The sequence below is a fragment of the Furipterus horrens genome, unplaced genomic scaffold (genome assembly GCF_987537825.1).
Source record: "Furipterus horrens unplaced genomic scaffold, mFurHor1.1.pri manual_scaffold_4, whole genome shotgun sequence".
Lineage (NCBI taxonomy): Eukaryota > Metazoa > Chordata > Mammalia > Chiroptera > Furipteridae > Furipterus > Furipterus horrens.
Window position 1 is genome coordinate 76,792,200 of NW_028327174.1, and position 24,380 is coordinate 76,816,579.

General features: G+C 37.0%; 1 protein-coding gene across 1 annotated transcript in view; it reads right to left on the reverse strand.

The window, feature by feature from the left end:
* The window catches only part of PAWR (pro-apoptotic WT1 regulator), a 120,925-nt gene that overhangs the window by 36,784 nt on the left and 59,761 nt on the right, over positions 1–24,380 (reverse strand). The window contains exon 3 of the mRNA XM_090273657.1: positions 3,830–3,961. Coding sequence (XP_090129783.1) covers positions 3,830–3,961 — 132 coding nt within the window. The remainder of the gene's footprint in view (positions 1–3,829; positions 3,962–24,380) is intronic.

Here is a 24,380-nt window from a genome sequence, read left to right on the forward strand (position 1 = left end):
CCAGTTAGCCATTTATTCTCAAAATTCTAGGGGGAGAAGTGCTCTGTGTGGTACTTGCAACTCTTCAGTAAACTTCAGATTGTTTTAGAGGAGGAACATAAAACTAAAAAATGCTCTCTCACAAAATGACATTGGATATATAAACTGAGAAACTTTTTTCATAAGTAATTTAGGCAATACGTATCAAAATTTTTTTAATCCTTACAATGCTTTTTTTTTTTGCCCAATAAGTTTATCTCTGGAAATCTGGACAAAAAAAAAAAATAATAATTCAAGCACAAAATGTTCACTTTATACAGATGTTAACTCCAGTATTATTTACAGTAAAAAACCTTAACCATTGAGAAGTTCCATTACTTGGAAATTTGTGTTAACTATTATACATATTAAAAAAGAAAATTCTATGCCACTGAAAATAATTAAAAAAAGTTTTAAATAACATGAAAAAAGTTTATGCTGCAACACCTACAAAGAACATTATGAAAATACCAAACTTACAAATGTAATTTTCACCCAGAAATTTCAGTGCTTAGATTTTTTTCTACTAATTTATACACATATATGTAAAATAATATATTGAAAGTTTTTCACTGCCACATAGTAATAGCGAAAAATTTTATGACCATCAACAGAAATTAGATAGAAAATTATGGTGGATTTATAAAAAAGAACACTGTGCATTTGCAAAAAATAATAGGGAAGGCTTCTGTGTACTAATATGGAGGTCACTATACAGTATTAAATAAAAAGAGCAAGATGCAAAAAGTGTGCTTCAAATCAGAAATATGTATAGATGTACAGATACTTCTGGAAGGATATACAAGAACAGAAGGGACAAGTTGCCTCCAGGGAAGATAACCAGGTGGCTAAGGGAGACTTCTTACCATATAGCCTTTTATATTTTTTGTATTTTTTTACTCTGACTGTATTTTGTTAAATAAGCTTAGCTTAAGGTTTAAAATTTAATACATAGTTCATTAAAATTGCAGAGTAAAAAAAAGGTTTTAAATTTAATAAATAGTTCATAAAAGTGCAGAGTAAAGGATAGACCAAACTAAGTAATTTCCACTTTCTTTACATTTGTATTATTTTTTAAAATTTTCATTCATCATATATTATTTAATCAAAGAATATACTTTAAAAACTGGTATGATTATCTAGAAGAAAACATGGTTAAGTAATGTGTAAAATCATAGCTTAAACTATAAGAAAGCTCTTTAAATTATTTTTTATTACCACTACTCCACATTATCTGAAAATTGTCAAATATAATCTTAAAATACTCTAACATTTCCCAAAGTATACTGTAAAGCCAAATTCATATTCCTATTTTATTCTTCATGTTTGAAGATTTATTCCACTAAATGATTCAGACTCACAGATAATGCTATGAAACAGTCTCTCTGTCCTACTAAAAAAGCCTTAAATTAACCAATGATGCCAAGATTTTCTGGTTTTTGTTTTTTGAAGTTGGAGTTGCAAATAAAAATCTATCCTACATGAGTAGTAGAACATGTATGTTTAGGCAGTAATGCAGGGAGAGGACAACTATGCAGACAGAGGAGTACCTGTTCCCACTCCAACTTGAATGAGGCAATTTGAGACCCATGGAAGAGAGCCTTGCTTTCATGCTAGGCACACAGCCTGGCAAAGCAGACACTTGCAACCAAAGTAAAAAATGAGTCACATCCTAACTGCTAATGAAACAGACAAAGAAAAATGAAACTAATAAAGAGTGGGCCTGGGAAGAGATTAGAAAAGTTAGAGGAGAAAAGATAAATGTAGGAGGCAGAAAGCTCCTCAGAAAGCCAGATCAGCTGAGACTGTTCCATATCTGGGTACTTATTTGAGAATAACTATGTGTTCTAACACAAGTTACCCCAGCTCTGACTGTGTAAGGGCTTCTTTCCACAGAAAGAACTCAACCCTCTTTCTAAAAGCTGCTGCCTGGTGCTATTGAGTATGCCAGAGTAGGTAGCATGATCAAGAACTGAAACCAGGTCTTAAAACACTATATTGTCTCTATCTCAATAAATTAAGCCTATATCTTCACCTAGGACAGGCCCTGATTATTTCCCCCCCAGGTTAGGATTCTCATCCTCATGTTCAATATATTTTGTCATCACTACTCCATTCTAAGAAGGGGGTGTGGTGGGGGGAAAGGCCTTTGAGATGAAGAAAAATATCAGAACAAATTAAGCACTGCTCAGGTGTTTTGCATCCAGGCACCAGGGCTCATGGAAAAATGCTTTTTTTCTCTTTTTTTCACCCTTTCTTAAATTGAATTCATCAGGGTGACACTGGTTAATAAAATTATACAGATTTCAAGTGTACAATTCTATAATACATCATTTATATATTATATTGTGTGTTCACCAAAGTCAAGCCTCTTTCCTTCATAATTTATCTCCCTTTTACCCTCTTCTACCTCCTCCCATCCCCCTGTCCCTCTGGCAGTCACCGTACTGTTGTCTGTGTCTCTGAGTTTTGTTTTGTCTTGTTTTCGCTTAATCCCTTCACCTTTTTCACCCAGCTCCTTATCTCCCCTCCCCTCTGACAGTTGCCAGTCTGTTTTCTGTACCTATGAATCTGCTTCTATTTTGTTTGTTATTTTATTTTGTTCATTAGATTCATATATAAGTGAGATCATATGGCAATTGTCTTTCTCCGACTGGTTTATTTCACTTAGCATAATACTCTCCATTGGAATAGGCCCAGACTTAATTTCATTTTTGTTAGACAAAGATACAAAGATATTTTAGATTATGAACAGTCACACAGATGCTGAAACACTCCTTGTTAGCTTACACCATGTTATTTATAATAGGTACTACTTGTCCTAGTAGCAGCGATCTGGGTACAGGGAAACATAGACCTGTATCATTCTACCATTCTTCATGTCAACGTATCTGCCTCAAAGAGCAGAGGGGAAAGTAGTTTTGCATCAGCATTCCAAACCACTTCAAAATATTTTGTCTCTCTCTCTGCTAAATGCCTATTTATCATTACCTTGCAAATTAACAGACAAGTAATACTTCATTTTTTTCATCAATAAAATGGAGAGGTTGTATTGGAAACTCCTCCTTTTAAGGTGGTATCTTAATAAAATTTAGAAAGTGAAAACTGGAACTGTGAAAAAGATAACACAGGAGCTTAAGATCTCAAAATGTCATCAGATCAATTTAAGATTAGATTATATCAAAATCATTTCCAAATTAGTTTATATTAAATAATTCTGCAAAGTGATTTACTTTATACTGAGGCATCCCAATACAATCAAATGTCAATTTTCTATGCCACGAGAATTAAAAATAACAGCTAATTTAAAACTGAGTTGAATTTTATGATTATGCAGAATTATGTTTTTAGTGATTCACAATTTTGGCTTTTACTTTGTTTAAACATTTGACTCTATAGAAACTTGCTGTTGAACTCTATTTGCTATGCAATTCTAAAACAAATATCAAACTAGAATAGAACTGTATATTCACTTAAACTTACAAATTCTTTTTAAAAGCAGAGATAATTATTATTCTTGGTTGTTTTTACCATTGATACTGTTTTTACCAGTCAGTAAATATTCACTGATCATGAACTAAAGACCAAAGACTACATAAATCAGAAGTATTTGGATTTAAAAAAAACAGTGGTACAAAAAGAAAGGAAAAAGGAAAAGAAAAGAAAAAGAAAAAGAAAATCAGTGGTTAAATTCATTGAAAATATTTCAGTGGAGCTGATGCAACCAGAATGAAACTAGAAAAATTATTAATAGTAACTTACAAATTATCGTTGAAATAGCTAGTGATGTCCTAATATTTTATATACTCACCTGTAGCAGATAGGAACTGCCTGGATCCAATAAGCTGACAGCTTCATTCTGCATCGTGTTCTGCTGTGTAACTGCATCTTCTCGCTTTCTCTCTTTCTGCCCAGCTTCATCATCTTCATATTCATCTAAGCACTGAAAGAAAAACGTTTCCATTTTATTTACATAGTATTAAGAGAATGTTTGGGCAGTATGTGAAGGCACATTGATAGTATTAAAGAAATATTTGTGCAGTCACAAACCGATTTACATATTAAAGGTGTCCTTTCAGTAATATATACATGTAATGCCGGTAAATTAAACTACTTGCTTAAAACCCAAACCTCCATTTCACACCACTGCCAACATCTTGCTTCAAGGTTTACTTAAATGTAGGGGACATCAGAGAAGGAAAACTCTGACTCCAAAAAACCTCCGCTGCCTTGCGGCATACCTCTTCAGGGGAAAGGCTAGGGGAGTAAACCCCGACAGAAAATCCGGAGCCGGAGTCCCTAAGGCGGTTTGACGTTGTAGTCAACACCGGCAACTCCTGCGGCGCACCTGAACCCAAGCTGTATCGACTCCGTCTTTCCCTTGGACCCTTCAGCTGCGAAGAGAGGGGGGGTCTGCTGCATGGGCAACAGCAGACCCTCCATATCACCCTGCCCAGGCTCTGTAGCTTCAGCTTCACTGGAGAGGACACTCCAGCGTCATCGCAAGATGTCGATTCAACACGGGAGGAGACAGATACCGTGTCACTCCCGAGTCGGACTGCGCAGCCATTCTCGGCGGTGCAGATAGACTCTTAAGAAGCTACACCATCGTCTCTCGAGACGGACGGCTGCCGACGACTAGGGTTCGCTCATTCCGTATCATCCACTCAGCAAGTAGGCAAACTGTGTCTACCTTCAGGCATTTTTCAGAGGGTAACAAAATATACACCACAGACATGGAACTTAAGAGTCTACAGGGAAGATAAGACTCATATAAAACTTAATGATCACGGCCATTTTCTAGCTTATGAGAGTACCATTGAGTACATACAAGAAGAGTTTTTGTCGTTTTTGTTTTAACCTGGGGAGTAAGTGTTCTACAAAGACTCTGTGAAAGAGCTTATAATTTAAAGGGAGGGTACAATCAGGAACTGCAGACAAGTTGTTGTAGAAAAAGGGTTTCAGATGGTGGGAATTGCACATGGAAAAACTTACAGGAAAGAGTGGGGCTAAAAAGCTGAATCAACACCAGCATTATCCATCTCCGGATTTTTTACAGGTAAAAACAAAAAAAAACAAAAAACCGTAGTCAGGAACAAAACTCTATCCATTACATGCACTGTAAAGTGGTTTATCTGTTCCTTACAATTGAACACATCCTAACCAATACACTGTCCTAAAGGGTTCTGTGAGAGACAAAAATAAATAATGTCCTGGCAGGCCCTCTGAGAACACTAAGGCATGGACCAAAGTACAGAATGGCAAGAAAAACAAGAGAACTTACAAATTCTCCAAAGAGAAAAAAAAGACAGAGGCCACTGCGCAAACCAAGAATTAATCACTGAAGTGTCTGGAATAGGAGGAACCTAGTAAATAAGCAGCACATTGAAAGGTCCACAATGGGGGACATGGAAGTTGAGGTGGAATCTTAAATTAGGAAGATGTGAGGACAAAATCATGGAAAAGCACAGAAGGCGTGAATTAAAGAAACAAATGGGCAGAGATTCCAGAGAATATTCAAGGCCCTCTCATGTAATGAAATTGTGTGTACTGGTGCCACCTGGCCCTAGTATGTAACTGTGGGATTGGGGCTTGGATAACTGATACAAGAACAAGGATGCTACCGTGGGTACTGCAATTGCTATGAGTAATAAAGTGTCCTTGACTCTGACCCAGGGGATGCATGTCTTCTACAGGATCCATAAAACTGTGGTCGGCTACCATGTTAGGCTGCAAGCAGGATATCAGAGCTGTCACAGTTATTGACACAGGTGAGGATTGGAAAGGTATGTGATCTGATCTCAAAGAAGCATAAATAATATAAATAGCCTGAGATCTCACTATAATTCCCTGGAATATAAGTAAAACATCATCAAGCTGATTTTGAGAAAAGAATCTGTATACAGCAATTCACAATACAGATTAACAGAGACAAGGCACAAAAGTGGAAAGACTAGTCAAACAACATATTTCCTAGATGGAAAACAGAATTCAATACAAGAAATTTAGTAAAGCCAATAGACAGTTTGAAAAATTAGTCCTGATTAGAAAAAGAAACTCTCTTAGGCTTTTTAAAAAACTTTCTCAAACCAACAGAGTATTACATTTAATGGTAAAACATTGACAAAATTTAAAAGCAAAATCAGACTTAAGGCATTAATGTCCAGTAACAGCACAGTTGTTAATATTACTCTGGAAGGACTCTCTGATACACTAGCGAAGAAAAATAAGAAATTTCAGCATTAGAAAGAAGGAACATCAGATGACACTTGTCAAGAATTTAACTTAAAAATATTTTAGAATTATTACAGTTTCTTAAGATGGTTTTTCAGTAAGTAAGCAAAAATGGCTTCCCAAAGAAAAATCAATAGCCAATTAGATTATATAATTTTAAAAAGTAAACATATAAAACTAAAACACTTTATGAAAAATACTATAAAATTTTACTGAGGAATATAAATTAAAAGCTATTCTTGAATTGAGAAAAACTTAATATTGTGATGGTGTCGATAATGTGTAAATCAATGTATAAACTGAATAAAAATGTCAATCAAAATATTGAGGGAATTTATTTGGAAAGTAGAGTGACTCATCTGAATGCACAAAAAACATAAGACATCCAGAAAAATTACTTTAAGGAAAATAGTCATGACAGAACACTTATTCTGGTTAACACTAAGATGTATAAAACCACAAATGAAAACTATACGACAGGGGTCTTAGAATAGAAGAGGAAATTAAGTAAAGAAATTCTTCAGGATATAGTGCTGAATCAAGAATCAACCATTTAACATACCATGGGGCTGAGAAGCAAGAGTACAGACCTGGAAAGAATAAAGAGTGGTCTCATCTCTAGCTTCTACTCTATGAAAGCAATCGCCCCTCTTTCTCCAGTACCTGGATTGCAAAAATCCCTGACTGTAGGATTGCATGTCAGTAGCATAAAGCTTAAATCCTTACATCACAGAAGAGTACAGATAGAAAGTAAAAGTTGATGCAGGTAGCCACGAACCCCCCCACCCCCCTTGGCACTGGGATGTTGTTTATCTTTGTTGTGTTTTCTGAGATCCAGCCCTTCAACACTAACCTTCCCTCCTCATACTCCCTCAATAAATGTAAATTCCCTTACCAGCACCTTAAAATAAAGGAGCTCTTCAGTAAATGTTTGATAAAGGAATGAATGAGTTACCAAGATGAGAGAAGTCAGGAAGATGGACTGTGGCACACCAGGTTAAAATTTTGAACGTTCTTTTCCATGGCAACTCCGTTACCCCTGACCTGGGAACCTATTCACCACACAGACTAGCTCTGTGGAGAGTGCGCACCTTACATTCCAGGCCGCTTTTAGAATAAGGATTACCTGATGAATCATAACTTCCTTCTGAAGTTCTTCTGGCAATCAGCACAATTCTTTTAGCAACAAGCATCCTAAAATTCTTTAAGCTATCTTATATAACTGGAATAAATAAATCTAGATAAATGACTTGGTAGAAATCATGAGGGAAAAAAAAAAGAAAGAATAAACCAGAAAAGGTTAATGGACAAAGGTGAACAAAGACATTTTCTACTTCTGTTTCTTGCAAAGATTATTAATTCTCTAAGCAGATAGCTCACTGGCATCCTTAAGGGGGAGAGAGTTGTTTTTAAATAAGTACTAGCTGCCCTGACCAGTGTGGCCCAGCTGGTTGGGGGTGATCCTGCAAAGCAAAGGGTTGCCAGTGCTCAAGGCACATGCCTGGGTTGTGGATTCCGTCCCTGTCAGGCTGTGAGCAAGAGTCAAGTGATCTCAATATTTCTCTCCCTCTCTCCTTCCCTTACCCTCTCTCTAAAAATAAATAAATTTTTAAATAAGGACTAGCACATGAGAACCAGAAAGAAACATAAACATTTAAAAAGTTTCTTTCTATAAATTATAAGTTTATATCTAAGAGGAATAAATGAAAATGTATTGATTTTACGTTATACTTATATAAAGAATGTGGGACTGAATTCCCTCTCTTCCAAGCTCTCATTTCTAAATAAATGTAACATGTGAAAGTTATTCTCTCCCTTTACATTGATTAGGAAGTGTATGAGAACTAGGTTAACAAGTATTTGAAACAAAAATAAAGTCAGATTTTATGAAATAACATCTTTTAAACCCAGATAATAAGCATCACAAATTTCATCAAGCTCTGCTTTTCCCAAAATTGCAATTTAGAGTGCTAATGTTTTAACAAATAAAACCCCTGAACAACCACCAAAAAAATGTATGATTTTCATTGCTAATAGCTAATGTTGAAAAAAAAAAGAGAAGCTACATGTTCTAAAAACATTATTCAGATCATTGATACAGGTCTGACAAAGTCACCAAATAAAAAGGAAATTAGGATAACTTTAAAGTACTATTAGTTGGAACTCAAAAAACTAATTCATAGGAATAGGATTTTTAAAAACTTAGAAATAGCAGGGGAATGTTGAGAAAAACTTTATGCATGACCATTGGACATGGACTAAGAGGCGGGGGGACAGGTTGAGGGAAGGGGGTTGCTGGGTAGAGAAGGGCAAAGGGAAAAGAAACTGGGACAACTGTAACAGCATAATCAATAAAACATACCAAAAAAAAGTTAGAAATAGATCCAAATCATTAGACCAATTAAGTTTATGATAAAAGTGGAAACTGACACCATGGAAAAAGATGGACTTTTTAATATGTGGTTTGGGGATAACTAAATAGCTGTATTAGAAAATGACACTGAATTTATTCCACACGCTACATATACCAGGATAAATTTCAGTGCATTATTAAAAATAAGCAAAAATTTGAAGACAATCCACCAAAGAAAGTACAGAGATAGCAAAATAACACAAGAAAAGAGGCCCATTCATTAGGGAAATGCATATTAAAACCACAATGGGCTAGCACTACACACGTATTGGAACAGCAAGTGACAGTGAGGATCTGGCATGACTATATCGCTGGTGGGAACTGAAGATGGTACAGTCAGCCATGTTGCAAAAGGTAAGATTTCCTTTTGTTTTACAGCCGAGTAGTATTCCACTTTTTAATCCCCTCATCTACTGAAGGGTACTTGTATGGCTTACAAATCTTGGCTATTGTAAGTAACACTGCAATGAACACAGGGGTGCATATACAGTGATTCCTCACTTATCACGGGTATTATGTTCTAGGCGCCCTCTGTGATAGGTGAAAATCTGCGAAGTAGGAACCTTACATTTATTTTAGTATTTATATATTTTTTAAGGCTTTAGAAACCCTTCCCACCACACTTATATGGTTAAGAACATAAGTAGTGTTTATAAAAGTGTGGAAACAGTTAATAAGGGAGTGGGGAAGGTTAGTAAGAGACTGGGAATTGTTTATAAGTGTGTGGGAAGGGTTTATAAAGCCTTAAAATATATATAAATACTAAAATAAATGTAAGGTTCCTACTTCACGATTTTCACCTATGGCGGGGGGGAGGGGGTCCCGAATGTAATACCCACAATAAGTGAGGGAATACTGTACTATGTTTTTATAGCTCTGAGACCTTGCTTGAGACAACAGACTGCACATCACAATAACAACATTACCACAGTGTAACATACTTTTATTACAAAACATGGCCTCTAAAGAACATATTCAATAAATGTTTGCTGAACTAAATACTGGGGGCATCCAAAGGAGAGACCAAACTGACTGGATCAGACTACAAAGGACACTGAAGCTAAGGAGGAGTTGGGACTTGAAGTCTTAAAAACAAAGAAAACAGCCAATTATTTTATTTATTGAACAAATCAGAGATATACTGCTTTTGGATTTCACCTAGATTTCAGGTGATTATGTATATAAAATATGCAAATAAACTTGATATGGAAATCATAAGGTACCAGTTTCCTAGTACTAAAATTTCTATTACTACAGCTCAGGTTTTTACTGTATCAGAAATAATAACTGTAATAACTAAAAAGGATCCATTCAATGATTGCTTTGCCCCATTAATTTTATAAAGAATTCCACAAAACTCAGTTCAGTAGAAGCAATCAACATAACATTTGCCTATTTTCAACACAATTTGTATAAATATATTTTGAAATGCTTCTAATATATATGTTATAAGAATTCATTATAAGAATTCTTGAACAATAGGGGTATATCTAATAAAGACAATAATTACAACTACTATTTATCTAATATAATGCCTACTAAACTAAATGAGAAAATACAATTTAAACACATTTCAACATATTAAAAACTGCTAAATTTATTTTTAGTAAGAAAAATGCGTAAGGCAAGTATTGCTGTTTTGACATTTTGACAGAATAACTTGTGTGTTATACCAGGAACCAGTTTTGTGGAAGATGGAGCGGGGGGGACAGGAGCCTGGTTCCTAACAGGTCATGCACCAGTAGGTCAGTAGCCCAGTGGTTTGAAACCCCTGTGGTACACTATCTAGTATTGCTTCACATTCCTCTCCCATTTTTTGTATTTGTTCTCCTTCATAAGTAACAAGTCTTAAAAATGAACAAAACAATTCATTCATCTCCAAACAATACTGACAATAGCTTTTAAAAATCCATTGCTGGTGGGAATGCAGACTGGTGCAGCCACTATGGAAAACAGTTTGGAATTTCCTCAAAAAACTAAAAATGGAACTGCCTTTTGAACCAGCAATTCCATTGCTAGGATTATATCCGAAAAATCCTGAAACACCAATTCAAAAGAACCTATGCACTCCAATGTTCATAGCAGCACTATTTACAATAGCCAAGTGCTGGAAGAAGCCTAGGTGCCCATTTGTAGATTTGTGGATCAAAAAACTGTGGTACATTTACACAATCGAGTTCTATGTAGCAGAAAGAAAGAAGGAACTTCTACCATTTCCACAACATGGATGGAACTAGAGAGAATAATGCTTAGTGAAATAAGCCAGGCAATGAAAGAAAAATACCTTATGCTGTCACCTATTACAGGAAACTAATGAACAACACAAAGAAATGAGCCAAATTGAACCAGAGCTATGTAAACAAGAAGTAGACTAACAGTAACAAGGGGGGAGGTGGGAGGGAGAGAAGGGGGTAAGAAGGGGAAGTGTCAAGTCAAAGAACATGTATAAATGACCCACGGACATGGGCAACTGAGTAGGGACTGAATGTGGGGGAAGGGAGGGGGCAGGGTACAGGGAAGCAAGAGGGGAAAAAAAGTGAGACAACTGTAATGGAAAAACAAACAAAAATTTTTTTTTAGTGGGGGAAAAATGAAAATATGAAGAATGGAAATGCCAGTTCAGTGAATATTAGGTCAAAGATTTTCCTTCACGTTGTATATTTTTCTCCCTATTTGATCTCTCCAGAGTTTGGCATTCTAAATAAGTAAGTAATGACTTAAGTTTCTTTGCATAGAACTAATAAGACCAGTTGTTAATAGAGGTTCCTTTTTTTTGACCAAGTCTTTGACTGGAATGTCAAGCCTAAAGGAGACATGCTTGGGCTCAAGTTGTTACCAAAAAGCCCTGAGGAACTGGGAATGACTTTCAAAGGTAATAAAAGCCCGCGAGATAAAAGGCCTGCTACCATGGTTGGTTGTGCGGTCCACAGCAATCTCTCCAGGGAAGGAACGAAGGTTGTTTTCCTGAAAGATGGCTAGAAGGAACCTTAAGGCACAATGGAAAACCAGAAAGACTTGGAAAGGACAGGTGTGTACAGGCAAGGATGAATGCCAGGTATGTGGCCCAGCTTCTGTGCCCTGAAGAGCAGACTGAGGGTCACCCTAAATGTTCCTTGGGTAAGTTCCAGCAAAGCAGAACTAAAGTTCATAAGTGATCATTTGCTGCTCTTGTTATGTTTATGCAAATGAACAGGATAAACTAAAAATGGACTTAATGTAGTCCCTTTAAAGACAAGGAGGGTAATCTTAGGGAGAAAAATCATTATTCAAGGAAAATCACAATGATCAGTAGTAGACTGTAAAGTAGGTCAGCTGTCTTAAAAGTTTCTTCTCATTTAAAATATGGTTTCACTTGAAAATTAAACCATGTCTGTGATATCACCAAAGAGATTCAAGTTGCAGGCAAGTAGAATGTCAAGTGCCTTGCAACTGGATGTCTTCCCAATAAGACAGTCTTACAGATTTAGAGACTTGTTTGTTGGTTATGTTACATAAATTAACATGTGTTTTCTGTTTTCAAAGGGCATAAGCCTATGACTGCATTACCTGAGTGATTGTCTGTACGTATAGGCCTCAGTTAATCCTCTCTGCAGCGCTGCCTCCTGAGACTCAATGGTTTGGCTGAACTAAATGGCTGGGTTGGTGAAGAATGGGGTGGTCTGTGGGCTTCACTTTAAAACTGGTTTCTCTTTTCTATCCTAAAGGCTTGGACAGAAAGGGCCCAGAGGTCTGAGAGGGGGGAAACATAAACTATTTCCCTCAGCCCAAACTAAATATAATGGGCAAAAGGGTTTTGGACAGGCGAGATGTGCCTAGAACACCTTCCTCCAAAGAAGCCCTTTTTTTTTTTCCCTAATGTGGAACATTGAAAAATTAATCCCTGCCTTTTGTCATCTAGTAGTTATGGATTGAATGATGTCTTTTAACCCTTTTTGCCAAATCTGTTGCCCCCAGAACACAACAAGGATGCCAGCCTGTTAAACCAAGCATGCCGTTGTCCGGGGACAGCCAACTGACCTGGAGTCTGCACAATCCTTCCCCATGTGGGAAGGCCACCCTCCCCTCCACACCCCCACTATTATTAGGGATTTCTGGACCCAAGGGTAGGTAGGACGATGACCATGTCCAGCTTGAAGCAGCTAGAGGAGCTTGAGACCTTCGCCCATTGTCCTTTACAAGATTACAAAGGGTCTTAATATCTGAGCGGGAGGGATAGTTATTTTTTACGAACCATGGGTATGGACTTGGGGGGGAATGCTGGGGGAGGGAGATGCTGGGTGGAGGGGAGTAAAGGGGAGAAAATTGGAACTATTGTAACAATATAATCAATAAAGAAAAGCTGGAAAAAAATCCATTAAAAAGTGCTAATTTCTTTAATTTTCAGAATCCCCCCAAAGTTTAATATTCTATGCTATTCAAATGACTCAGTCTATATAACATATGCACATCTGATCTTAATATAAATAATTCATGTAAATTCCTCAGGTGGTCCAGTTTTTCAATAAATTTTTGCAAATTATATATACTTCTCTATAAAGCTTTACATTTTATGTGACTCAAAATGAGGAACAGAATTACAAAAGAACTAAAATAAAATGAAAATTTTGAACATCCAGTAAATTTACTTGTATATACACACAATAAATCATATAAATGTGGCTCTGAATGCATTCTGATTGCCCTATGCATTTAAAAGAAAATCAAGTAAGCAGTCTTAGCAAAGCTTTTAGGGAAAAGAAAAAAACTATATAGCTCCATTTGAGGGGGGTGTCTATATTTGGGATCACATAATTACAAACCATGAATTTGGATAATTGGTGATGCTTTCCAAAATGAAGGTTACTGCATCCACAAAAGGTACTAGGAGAGTTAAGAACTTTCCACCCGTTTTTCTTCAGCAAATCATGTCAATACTATCAGCCCTGTTGCTCCTTTATCTGCCTCCGTCTCCGGTCATACCCTTTTTCATCCTCCATTAGTCCTTTATCCAGCATATAACACTCTGTCATCACTCAAACTCCGTCTACATTTTCCTTACCTTCCCTCCCTGCTCCTAAGGCAAGAGGTCTACTTAACAATGGTTAAACAAAAGGAATTTTCCATCATACAAAAAGAAAACTGAAATAAGATCAAACCAATAAGCATCTCTATTTGAAAAGAACTGAGGCAAGTAAACAAATGATCTTTCTCCTCTCAAGGTTGCTGAAAAATGCCTGTCTTTATTACAAAGACTTTAAAATGTTATACACACACACACTGCCCTAGGCTACAGCGTTTGGAAACAAAGTGAAGTAAATGAAAATATATGAATTTCCAAGATGAATTATAAAATATCCTAATTAATTCTGTAAATTAGCAACCAAGTTTATCATACTGGATTAGTTATGTTTTCTAACAACTTGGTAGCATACTAGTAGAAGTATTTTGATTTCATGAATTCAAAAGCTGATTCTGTAATAAAAATTAGCATTTTTATAAAAAAAAGAAAACAAAACTTATTTGTAAAGCATCTGAAAATACAACCCTTCAAAGACAGGAAATAAAAACAGAAATTCATTTTCACACAATTTTAAAGTACCTTCCCCACCATTAAAATTTTACAATACTATCCAGATATGGCCCATCCATGGTCAGATTCAACCATATTACCTTGTGTAGGAATCCCAACAGATCTCAGGGCTAAGCAGTGTCAAATTCTGTCAATAACAGTATACAAGCACTTTCTGCCATTTCAACAAATACAATAATAATTTAAAGACCTTAGTTTGGAACTTTTTATTTAAATCAAAATAGCAATTTTTCCTAATTACAAAATTAATGTACATTTCAAAAAACTTTTTACAAAAAAGGTGAAATAAAAAATCATCATTAACCTTAAACAATTGTTATCACTTTAGTACAAAACCATCTGCTAGGACTATTTTTCTTTAATGCAGAGAATTGTAGGCATCCTGTTTTGAGTTCAACTTGTATCATCTGTTTTCAACAACAATTTTAGCACCTGCATAGTAAATCAGATTATGAATACAGCATAATTTGTTTAATCATATCTGTGTGGGGCACACATATAAGCTAAATAGTCTTTTATATAAATTTTTGCATCTTTATTTTTTTAGTGCTCTTTAAGCATACTACCAAATTTTCCTCCAAAAAGGCTAACCTGCCCTTATTACTTTTTAGCTCTTAAAAATTTTTGATTTGAGAGAGACAGAGAGAGAATTGATTTTTTATTAAATTATTGGGGTGACATTGTTTTGTAAAATTATAAAGGTTTCAAGTGCACAATTCTATAATACATCATCTGTACACTGTATTGTGTGTTCACCACCCCAAGTCTCCTTCCATCACTATTTATCCCCCTCATACCCTCATCTATCTCCCCCGAACCCCCTTGCCCCAACATTCACCATACTGTTGTCTGTGTCCATGAGTCTTTCTTCTTTTTTTTTGCTTAATACCTTCACCCTTCTCACCCAGCCCCCAACTCCCTCCCTCCTGACAGCTGTCAGTTGGTGCTCTGTATCCATGAGTCTGTTTCCACTCTATTTTTCTCATTAGATTCCACATATAAGTAAAATCATATGGTATTTTTCTTTTTTCCCACTGTCTCATTTCACTTAGCATAACACTCTCCAGTTCCATCCATGCTATGGCGAAGGGTAGGAGTTCCTTCTTTCTGCTGTGTAGTATTCCACAGTCTTTTTATCTATCCCTTTACTGATGGGCACTTGGGCTGCTTCCAAATTTTGGCAATTGTAAATAATGCTGCAATGAAAATAGGGGTGCATATATTCTTTCAAATTAGTGCTTTGGGTTTCTTTGGATATGTTCCCAGAAGTGAAGTTGCTGGGTCAAAATGGTAGATCCATTTTTAATTTTCTGAGGTAACTCCATACTGCTCTCCACAGTGGCTGCACCAGTCTGAATTCCCTCCAACAGTGTACAAGGGTTCCCTTTTCTCCACATCCTCACCAACAGTTGTTGTTTGCTGATTTACTGATGATAGTCATTCTGAGAGGTCAGAAACACAGATTTGTTGTTTCATTTGTTTATACATTCACTGGTTGATTCTTCTATGTACCCTGACCAAGATATCAAACCCGAAACCTTGGTGCACTGGGACAATGCTCTAGCCAACTGAGTTACCCAGCCAGGGCCTTTAGCTCTCTTTAAACATATTAGGCAAGTACGGTTTCTCTGAATCCTAGTATTAGGATAAACTTGTGCTACCTTTTTATTGGCTTTAGGTATTTATATATCTTCACTTTCTTCACTGATGTCCACACTCAGTATTTATATTGGTTTATTCATTTCCTTAGTATTTCTAAAAGCTCTTCAAACAATAAGATGGTAACTTTTACTATCATATATTCTCAATTTTTTTCTAGACCACCTTTTTAATTCTGTTTAAACTTTCCTTTCAAGATTTTTCTCTCTGTGGTTTTATGGTAAGAAAATGTGTTTTACACTTTTAAAATCTAATAAACACAGAGACTTTCTAATTTTTACTATCTATTTTAAATTTTTTTAACTCATTTCATATTGAATCTGTTGTATATTTAATTTTTATAATAAGCCACATTTTCTAGTAATATACATAGAAAAATCCAGAACTGCCACAGTGGCACTGGGCTATATGAATAATAGCTACTGGAGGAGTTTAGCACTCCTCTCTAGGTTTCATATCCAGGGGTCTGAGCAACCCATCTCCTCACCACCAATTCAAAATTATGTCTTTATTATATATTTTTATATATGGCTATGTTTTTAGCTTTCTGTTCCACTCCTCCATGTTAATAACCAAATCATATTATTTTTATCATTATAATAGTATATCTAGTAATATCTACAGTTCCCTTCATTATTATTCTCCTGGTAGAATAAGTTTAAGTTAATGTGTAAATAATTGGAAGAAAACTACTGACATTTATCAGCTGTATGATCTTGCAAAATGGGACAATAGCAGTACCCACATAATAAGAGCTGTTGCCTTAAAGGTTAGCAGTGAGTTAGTTAGAACTAAGGAAATGAAAGCTGACAGGGACTGTGGACAGACAGCAAGCAGGTGGAATCTGATTGGATTGGGGAAAGCCAATAGCAGCAGTACAAAATAATTCCTAGTTTTCTAGCTCATGGTGTAATTCCCATACACAGATAATTTAAAAAGAGGGGAGCCCTGGCTGGTGTGGCTCAGTGGATTGAGCCCCTGCCTGCGAACCAAAGAGTCACAAGTTTAATTGCCAGTCAGGGCACAAGCCTGGGCTGCCAGGGCACAAGTCAGGTCCCCGGTTGGGGGTGTGAAGAAGCAACCAATCAATGTTTCTCTCCTCTATCTCCCTCCCTCCCCCGCTCTCTAAAAATAAATTTTTTAAAAAAGTTTTTAAAGAGGGGTAATGATGAGGAATTTGGTGCTATAAGCATTTGAAATATTTGTGAGATACACAAGAGGAAAGAAAGGACCAAGGTAGAGATCAAAGGTTAAATCTCTTCCTAACACTGCAGGAAGGTTCGTAAGATGGATATAAATGCAGGTAAGTTAGATACAGGGCATGGCAAACATAGGTTTATAGTTGTTCATATAAAAAATAATACAATTAATAAATAATACAAGAATAAACTATGTTTCATATACTCATTGTAAGCCTACATTTGTCCCACCCTATAGAGGCAAACATTGAGAGAGTTCTAATGGAGGGTTCTGTAGTTTCTCTGAGAAATAGCTGTGTTCTTCTGCTAACAATCATGGGTAGAAATTTAGGATGAGGTAATAGGTGTGAGGCAGATTAAAAGTTTAAAATACATATAGGAAATATGTAGGAGATATGAAAGTGAGTGAAGTGTAAAGGATTTCCAGACAAGTGCTAAGGGTCTTGCTAAGAATGAAGACCCTAAGACTTCAAAATAACACTGATCTGCAATATCAGCTGTTACTAATTTAAAGTTCATTATTGCTGAGTACAATTCTACTATAAAAGCTAATTCATTAATATTTTCAGCAAGTTGTCTAATTATTTTTGGAATGAGGGTGGAGGAAGGTCTTCCCATATCCCTTAATTGTTCAAACAGGTAACTCAGAAGCAAGTCTTGACCAGCAGGATATTAATTGCACAATTATTCTTCAACATCATAATTTTATTAATGTTAATTTTCATCTGAATTTTTTTAAGTTACTAAACTTAGTAAGAAAGACTCCAGGATCATACTAGTTTTACATAAAAATTCTTTCCAAAGAATATACTCTATTATGTACAACCCAGATTTCAACTAATTAGACTTGTTTTTATGATTAGCAATTGGAAGTAGTAGGCCTGGGTAATTATAACATACAAATTCCTCTATATGAGTCACACAAATAATATGAGGGAAACAAACTAAGCACTGATATATGGGAATAAGCTATCTTCAGAAAGAACTATCAAAACAGACAAATAAGTAAAATATATTCTATCTTTAATGTATCAATGATGGCTCTTAAGCACAAGTGCTGAGGTTAGAAAAATATACCCTTCAGCTCAATACTTCACAAATCATTGATTATACTCTTAGAGAAGCAATGCTATAAATAATCAATGAAAACAACACCAAATATCTATATTTAATAGCTTTCAACGACTATGAGATTTAAACAACCCAGTGTTTACAGGCTTTTTTTAGCTATACCTAATGATACAATCTAATCCCATGATAGTTATTCTACAAATTCTTAGATGTTTGGGCAATATATTTAACCACTTCATATTTCAGTTTTTCTCTTGTGTAAATAGGGCTAAGAACAATAGTTATGCCCCATAAAATTCTAAAAGTTAAATGTATGCAAAAAGCTATAATAGTGATGCACACAGCACTTAGTAAATGATATAATATCATTATTATAACTCCCATCAAAGAACATTCAGATGTAATTATAAACATACTACTAACTTTTACTAGACACTATGTACTATTTGGATCCTTTTATTTAATCTTCATACACAGGAACTACTACAGATTATTTGGTCAATGCTGTTTCAACTGCAATCATCTTCTCCTGACTTCTCTATGCTAATCCACACACAAGTATCCAATTCTTTCACATAGTAGCCACTTTGTAGTTATTGAATATTTATTGAATGAAACTTTGTCTGATTATTTCAAATGTAAAAATCAGATTATAAATTTTCAATTTCTTTTTAACTCATTCTAGCTTTTACATAGTACGTAGCAGTTCCCTTCTTCCATGTTTGCCAATCCCATCTACTTAATTAGATTTTAAGGTTCCCAAACACAGAAACCTCATCCAGTAGATTATGTATCATTCTGTTTTTTTATTAGTAATACCTACCCAATGCAAACTTAATAAATACAAATGCATGCTCCTTGATTTAATATTTCCTAAAACTATAAAAATTTTAAACAATTTTAACACCAAATTTATTCACTTAGTCAAAAACATTCCTTCTACTTAAAAATACAATTTGAAAAATCCTCATGTATACAGAAATAAGTTCTGGTATCTCCTATTTCCTATTTTATCCCAACTTTGTTATAGATTGTAAATGAGATGCATAGGATTTTTAAGAACCCTCATATGCATCTTGTTTTCAGAAACACTATAAAAATGCAGTAAAGTCTCGTTTCCTCATTGAACAAGCAAAACTTCCCTATGTCCTAAATCATACAGATCACCCTCAATCTCAAATCCCTCCCCCCAGATAATAAAAAGCAGTGATTTACAAATTCAGAAAACAGGAAGTTATGCTAGGTCTACAAGGATTGCAGGCAGGTGCCTGGAAACTTTTAAAGTAAGTTATGTCTTAACAGTTTTCATGGGAATGTTTATAAAAACACAGAATTTTCTGTAGTCTACCTACTGAGATTTGAGGAGGCAGGGAAAGTGAAGACTACAGAACCGAAGGCAGTCTACCGCAGGCTGAAATTTCCCCAATGCTATCTATTTTTTTCTGAGAATTGAGAAATATTTGGATAAACACAATGACAGAATACTTTGTATACATACTTGAACAAAAGCAATGATACCACTGAATCCTTTGGAACTGAGAAATTATTCTGGACTCTCTTTTGTGCTTGGAGAAACAAAACCACGAAACAGCTCTGTCTCCTCAGGCCAGCATTTCCAATAGAGAGCATCACCATTTGGTCACTGATACTAAAAAGAAAGTACTAAATAAGGAAGGGTTACAGGAACCGGGATCCTAGAGCAGAATAGCTTGAGAGTCACAGTTCTGCTGAGGTATCTATAAGCACAGCACAGAGGTCTGTAGAGGTTCTACAGAGGACCTACCTTTTTTAGTATCTTTAAAGTTCATCTTCAGTCCTCCTCCCTCTCCCTTAGGAACATTCATCTAGCCTCTCTCATCTTATCCCCTATGCACATCCTTTCCCCTGATCCTCATACAGTCATTCTGAAAATAATTAATTTGAACATACCATAAAAATGGTTCATACTAATACTTTCATTTTTTCAAGTAATTTCATTTTTAATTTAAATTATATTTCATTGTTTATGTTACTACAGTTGTCCCAAATTCCCCCACACACACACACCTAGATACTCCCCCCAGTCACTCAGGCAATCCCCAACTGCTGCCCATGTCCATGGGTCATGCGTATATGTCATTTGGCTACTCTGTTCCCTATGCTGTACTTTGCATACCCATGGCTATTCTGTAACTACCAACTTGTATTTCTAATTCCCTACAGCACATTTTCTGTCCATCCCCCTTAACCCAGTCCCATATGGCAATCATCGAAATGTTCTCTGTATCTGTGATTCTGTTTCTCTTCCAATCGCATCTAAAAAACAAAATAAACGAACAGCCATATTTTCATTTTTAAGAACATTTCCTCTAGCAAAAGATAAAAAGTTTACACCTATATAAAACAAACTAAAACTGACCGTGAATGTAAGCTAGCATTTAGCACAGAGGCTGGCACAGTAAAGGTACGTAAATATTAAGAAAATGAAATGAACAACCTAACAAGTAAACAAGTTTATCTACTTCAGCTTACCATGTTCCCCATTCACCAAGTGTCTTTCCTTAACACTCCCTTAGTACTAAATCCTCCACTTTTCAGTCCCAAAACTCCATGATGCATTCCCATGTGCTCTACTTTTTCCTCCACTAAAGCCTGCTTCCTAGTGTGACCCAAGTAGGCAATCAAACCTGTACGACTGAGAAAAAGTCGCCTTCTCAAGCTCTCTAATACTTTAGATACACACACCTCAGGTATGACAAAGAGAAGGAATCAAGGGAAAAACTGATTAGCTGAGAGCATAGGGATGCGACATAGGCACTCAATGTGAGAATAGCTTATAGAGTACCTACAAGCACATCTGAGGGTCTGAGGTTAGGAGGAATGAGTAAATGTGGTCGCAGCAAAGAAGGTCAAAAGAGAACTACAAATTTAATCCCCATTCTAGCTACTATATAACACCCATCATTAAATGGCAGATTCATTTTACTTTAATTTTCATTAGACAACATTAAACAATATTTGCGTACCTAATTCTCAGGGTTTATTTGATTATACAAAGGTAGTTAACTGATAGTTTAAAAAAAAATTTAGAGCAAACAATTCTAATGTTAACTTAAATGTAGTAACCCTAACAGCTAATGATTTTATAGTATTAATGTCCCAGGCACCATAACTCTTTTAATCTTCACAATAACCCTGTGAGACAGGTATCATTATCATTCCTACTTTGCAAATTTGGAAACAGTTAAGCAACCTGTCTAAAGTCACAAAGCCAACAAGCAATGGAATTATGATTTGAATTCAGACAATCTGGTTGCAGAGCCAATGTCTAAGAGGGTGGTGACTAGTTTGCTCTTTACTTGCTAATATTTTTAAAAAGGTCTCAAATAGAGTAAGTGTTTTATATAATGTTTAGTAACAGGCTTAAGAAAGTCTAATCATTTAACAAGGGAAAATGCATATTAACTCCTTTCCTGAGCATTCTGAAGAATCATATATACTTATTTATCCAGGAGCTAAAAGGCAAAGTGAGGGGGGGGGCAATATGGGAAAATATGTCTCATTGAATCTAAGATGACACTGATGGAAAACAGCATTATTTTATGTGCCACTGAGAAAGAAAATATTGCCAAACTATAAGACACTACTATTTGAAAACAATTTAAAAAGTGAACAAAAGTACAACTAATTCAATTAACTACAGTCACTTATCAAGGACTCCTTCAATATATGGTTGCTTAACGGATGAAACCAAGTAAAAGAAAATTAGCCTTTCTTAAAATATGCTATGTAATACTGAGAATCTGCATATTTGAAAGAAACTAAAGACTTGAGAACAACCTAAGACTGGGGTTTAAAACTGGTTGTAGAGAACTTCAGAACAACATGAGAAACTGGTTTCCTAGACACATGCCTAGGTTAGTGCACATGCGTTTGCTTACCGGGGCTGCCATAACCAAACGCCACCAACTGGGTGGCTTCAACAACAGAACTTTATTTTCTAACAGTTTCTAAGGCCAGAAGTCCAAGACCAAGGTGTCAGCAGGTTTGGTTTTTACTGAGGACTCTCTCCTTCATTTGCAGGCAACTGCCTTCTCACTGCGTCCTCACATGGCCTGCTCTCCAGGTGTGCACATTCCTGGTGTCTTTCTCTTCTTATGGTCACCAGGCATACTGGGTTAGCACCTCACTCTTAGGATATCATTTATTATTGTTTATTATTCTCTACATTACTTTAATTATCTCCTTTTACTAACTGAAAATAATATTTTTATTTCATTCTTAAATAACCAGTTACTAATGAAAGATACGTGTTTTTACTGGGCACTGCATAACTTCTGACTGGACACCGCCCCCTCATTTCCTTTTCCACATTGATTTTTGCACTGTACTTGTTTTCTTTTTTCTTTGTTTTATTAAATTTATTGGGGTGACATTGGTTAAGAAAATTATATAGGTTTCAGGGGGATAATTCTATAATACAGTAGTCCCTCTCAATATCACAGCTCACTTATCACGGCCTCACTGTATCACGGGATTTAAAAAAATATTATATTTAATTATTCATCGCGGATTTTTCACTATATCGCGGAATTTTGTGGTACTGTATACGTATGTTGTTAAAGTTATGCAGGTTTAAGAATGTAGAATAAGGCCGGCGCCGTGGCAAGGAATGGTGAGCGACCCCAGCCGGGAGACCCTGCGGCCTGGATGTGGGGTCCCAGGGGTCCCATGGTGAGGTCACCTCAGTTTGGGGAGTGAGTACCCCAGCAGGGCAGAGCTGGGTCTGGGGCCGGCGTCTGAGGCTACGGGTCTGAAGTCTTGAATCCTGGGTCTGCCTAAGGATTGGGGTCTTAGGACGAAGTTTTAGGCTCGAGTTGTGTCGTCAGGCCAGGTCTGACGTCCAGGTCTGAGTCTGGGGTCCATCTTGAGCATGGTGTTGAGGTTTTGAGATTAGAGTCAGCTTTCTGGTGTCTTGGGTCTCTACTATTAAGTCTGAGGTCCTGGAGTCTAAAGTTTTAGGCTGGGATCTTGAGTCCGGGGTCTTGCAAACCTGCACCTGTTGGGTCTGTTTGTCAGGGTGTATCTGCAGCCTGGCTACCACGTCATGAGGAAGTAAGATTTGGAAGAGTGAGTAGAGGTCTGGGGTGACAGGTACAGTGGAATCCCCCTGTGTTTGGCACACAGGATGCCAATACCTTAAAACTGCTCATTCTGTGCGTCAGTTTCCTCATCTGTAAAATGGGGATCATAGCAGACCCTTCATTGCAGGATATGGTGGGATTAAATTACGTGTTTTGTATGAACAAATTCTCAACTAGCGCCTGGCAGTAAGTTGGTACAGGAAATCTCATCTTTGAATGTCTTTCATATGCTGACCTGAGCCTGAGGTGCAGGCACTGAATTCCTGACAACCCCTCAACTCCCTCCAGGGCCTCCAGCCATGGACTTGGAGGAGCCCAGGGACACACTTGTGCCCTCTCAGGACCTCACCTCTGACTGCCAATGGGACCCGGTGCCAGGAGGCCCCAACCTGAATCAGATGGAATTTGACAGGACAAATATTCCAGACCTGGTGCAACAGTTTGAGGCTCTGCCGGGTGATCTGGTAGGTCTGTCCCCAGATGGACTCTCCTGCCCCCTTCAAATTGCCACCAGTCACGTCCTGGCCCCCCGGGACATGGCTGATGCCCATGGGCTCTTCTCTGCTGAGGCTGGCAGGACAACCTGCTAAGCCTTTTGCACCTCGAGGAGTGCCCTCCTTCCCAGTCTTGTCCCAAGGAGCCTCCAGACCCTGCTCCTTGCCTGTTGCAGCGTCCTGAGAACCCAAATGGGAAGGCTAGTCCCCCTGAATGGGAAGGAGGAGCCTCTGCTGACCAGTGTGGCAGCAAGAACTCAAGCAACTCCCCAGAACCCTGGCTAGAGACAGTGCCTCTGATTGCTCATGAAGAGCGGCCTGCCAGTGCCCAGGTAGTACCTGCCCCACCCACCAGACCTTTTCTGCTGCCAGGAGCTAAGCTGGGGGGACTCAGTCCCATCCCTCTTCTGTCCTCTTCTAGAGCCCCAAGACTGTGGTCTCATACCCTGCCCTCCAGGAGGGTGAGTGTCCCGCCCACCCTGCCCCAGGAACCTAGGGGTTTCAGAACATTCTGAATCGGGCTACCAAAATCTGACTCAAATTTGCTTGTCAGTAAGCAGTTGCTTCTAGAGAGGCTCTAAGGATGGATTTATGTTGATT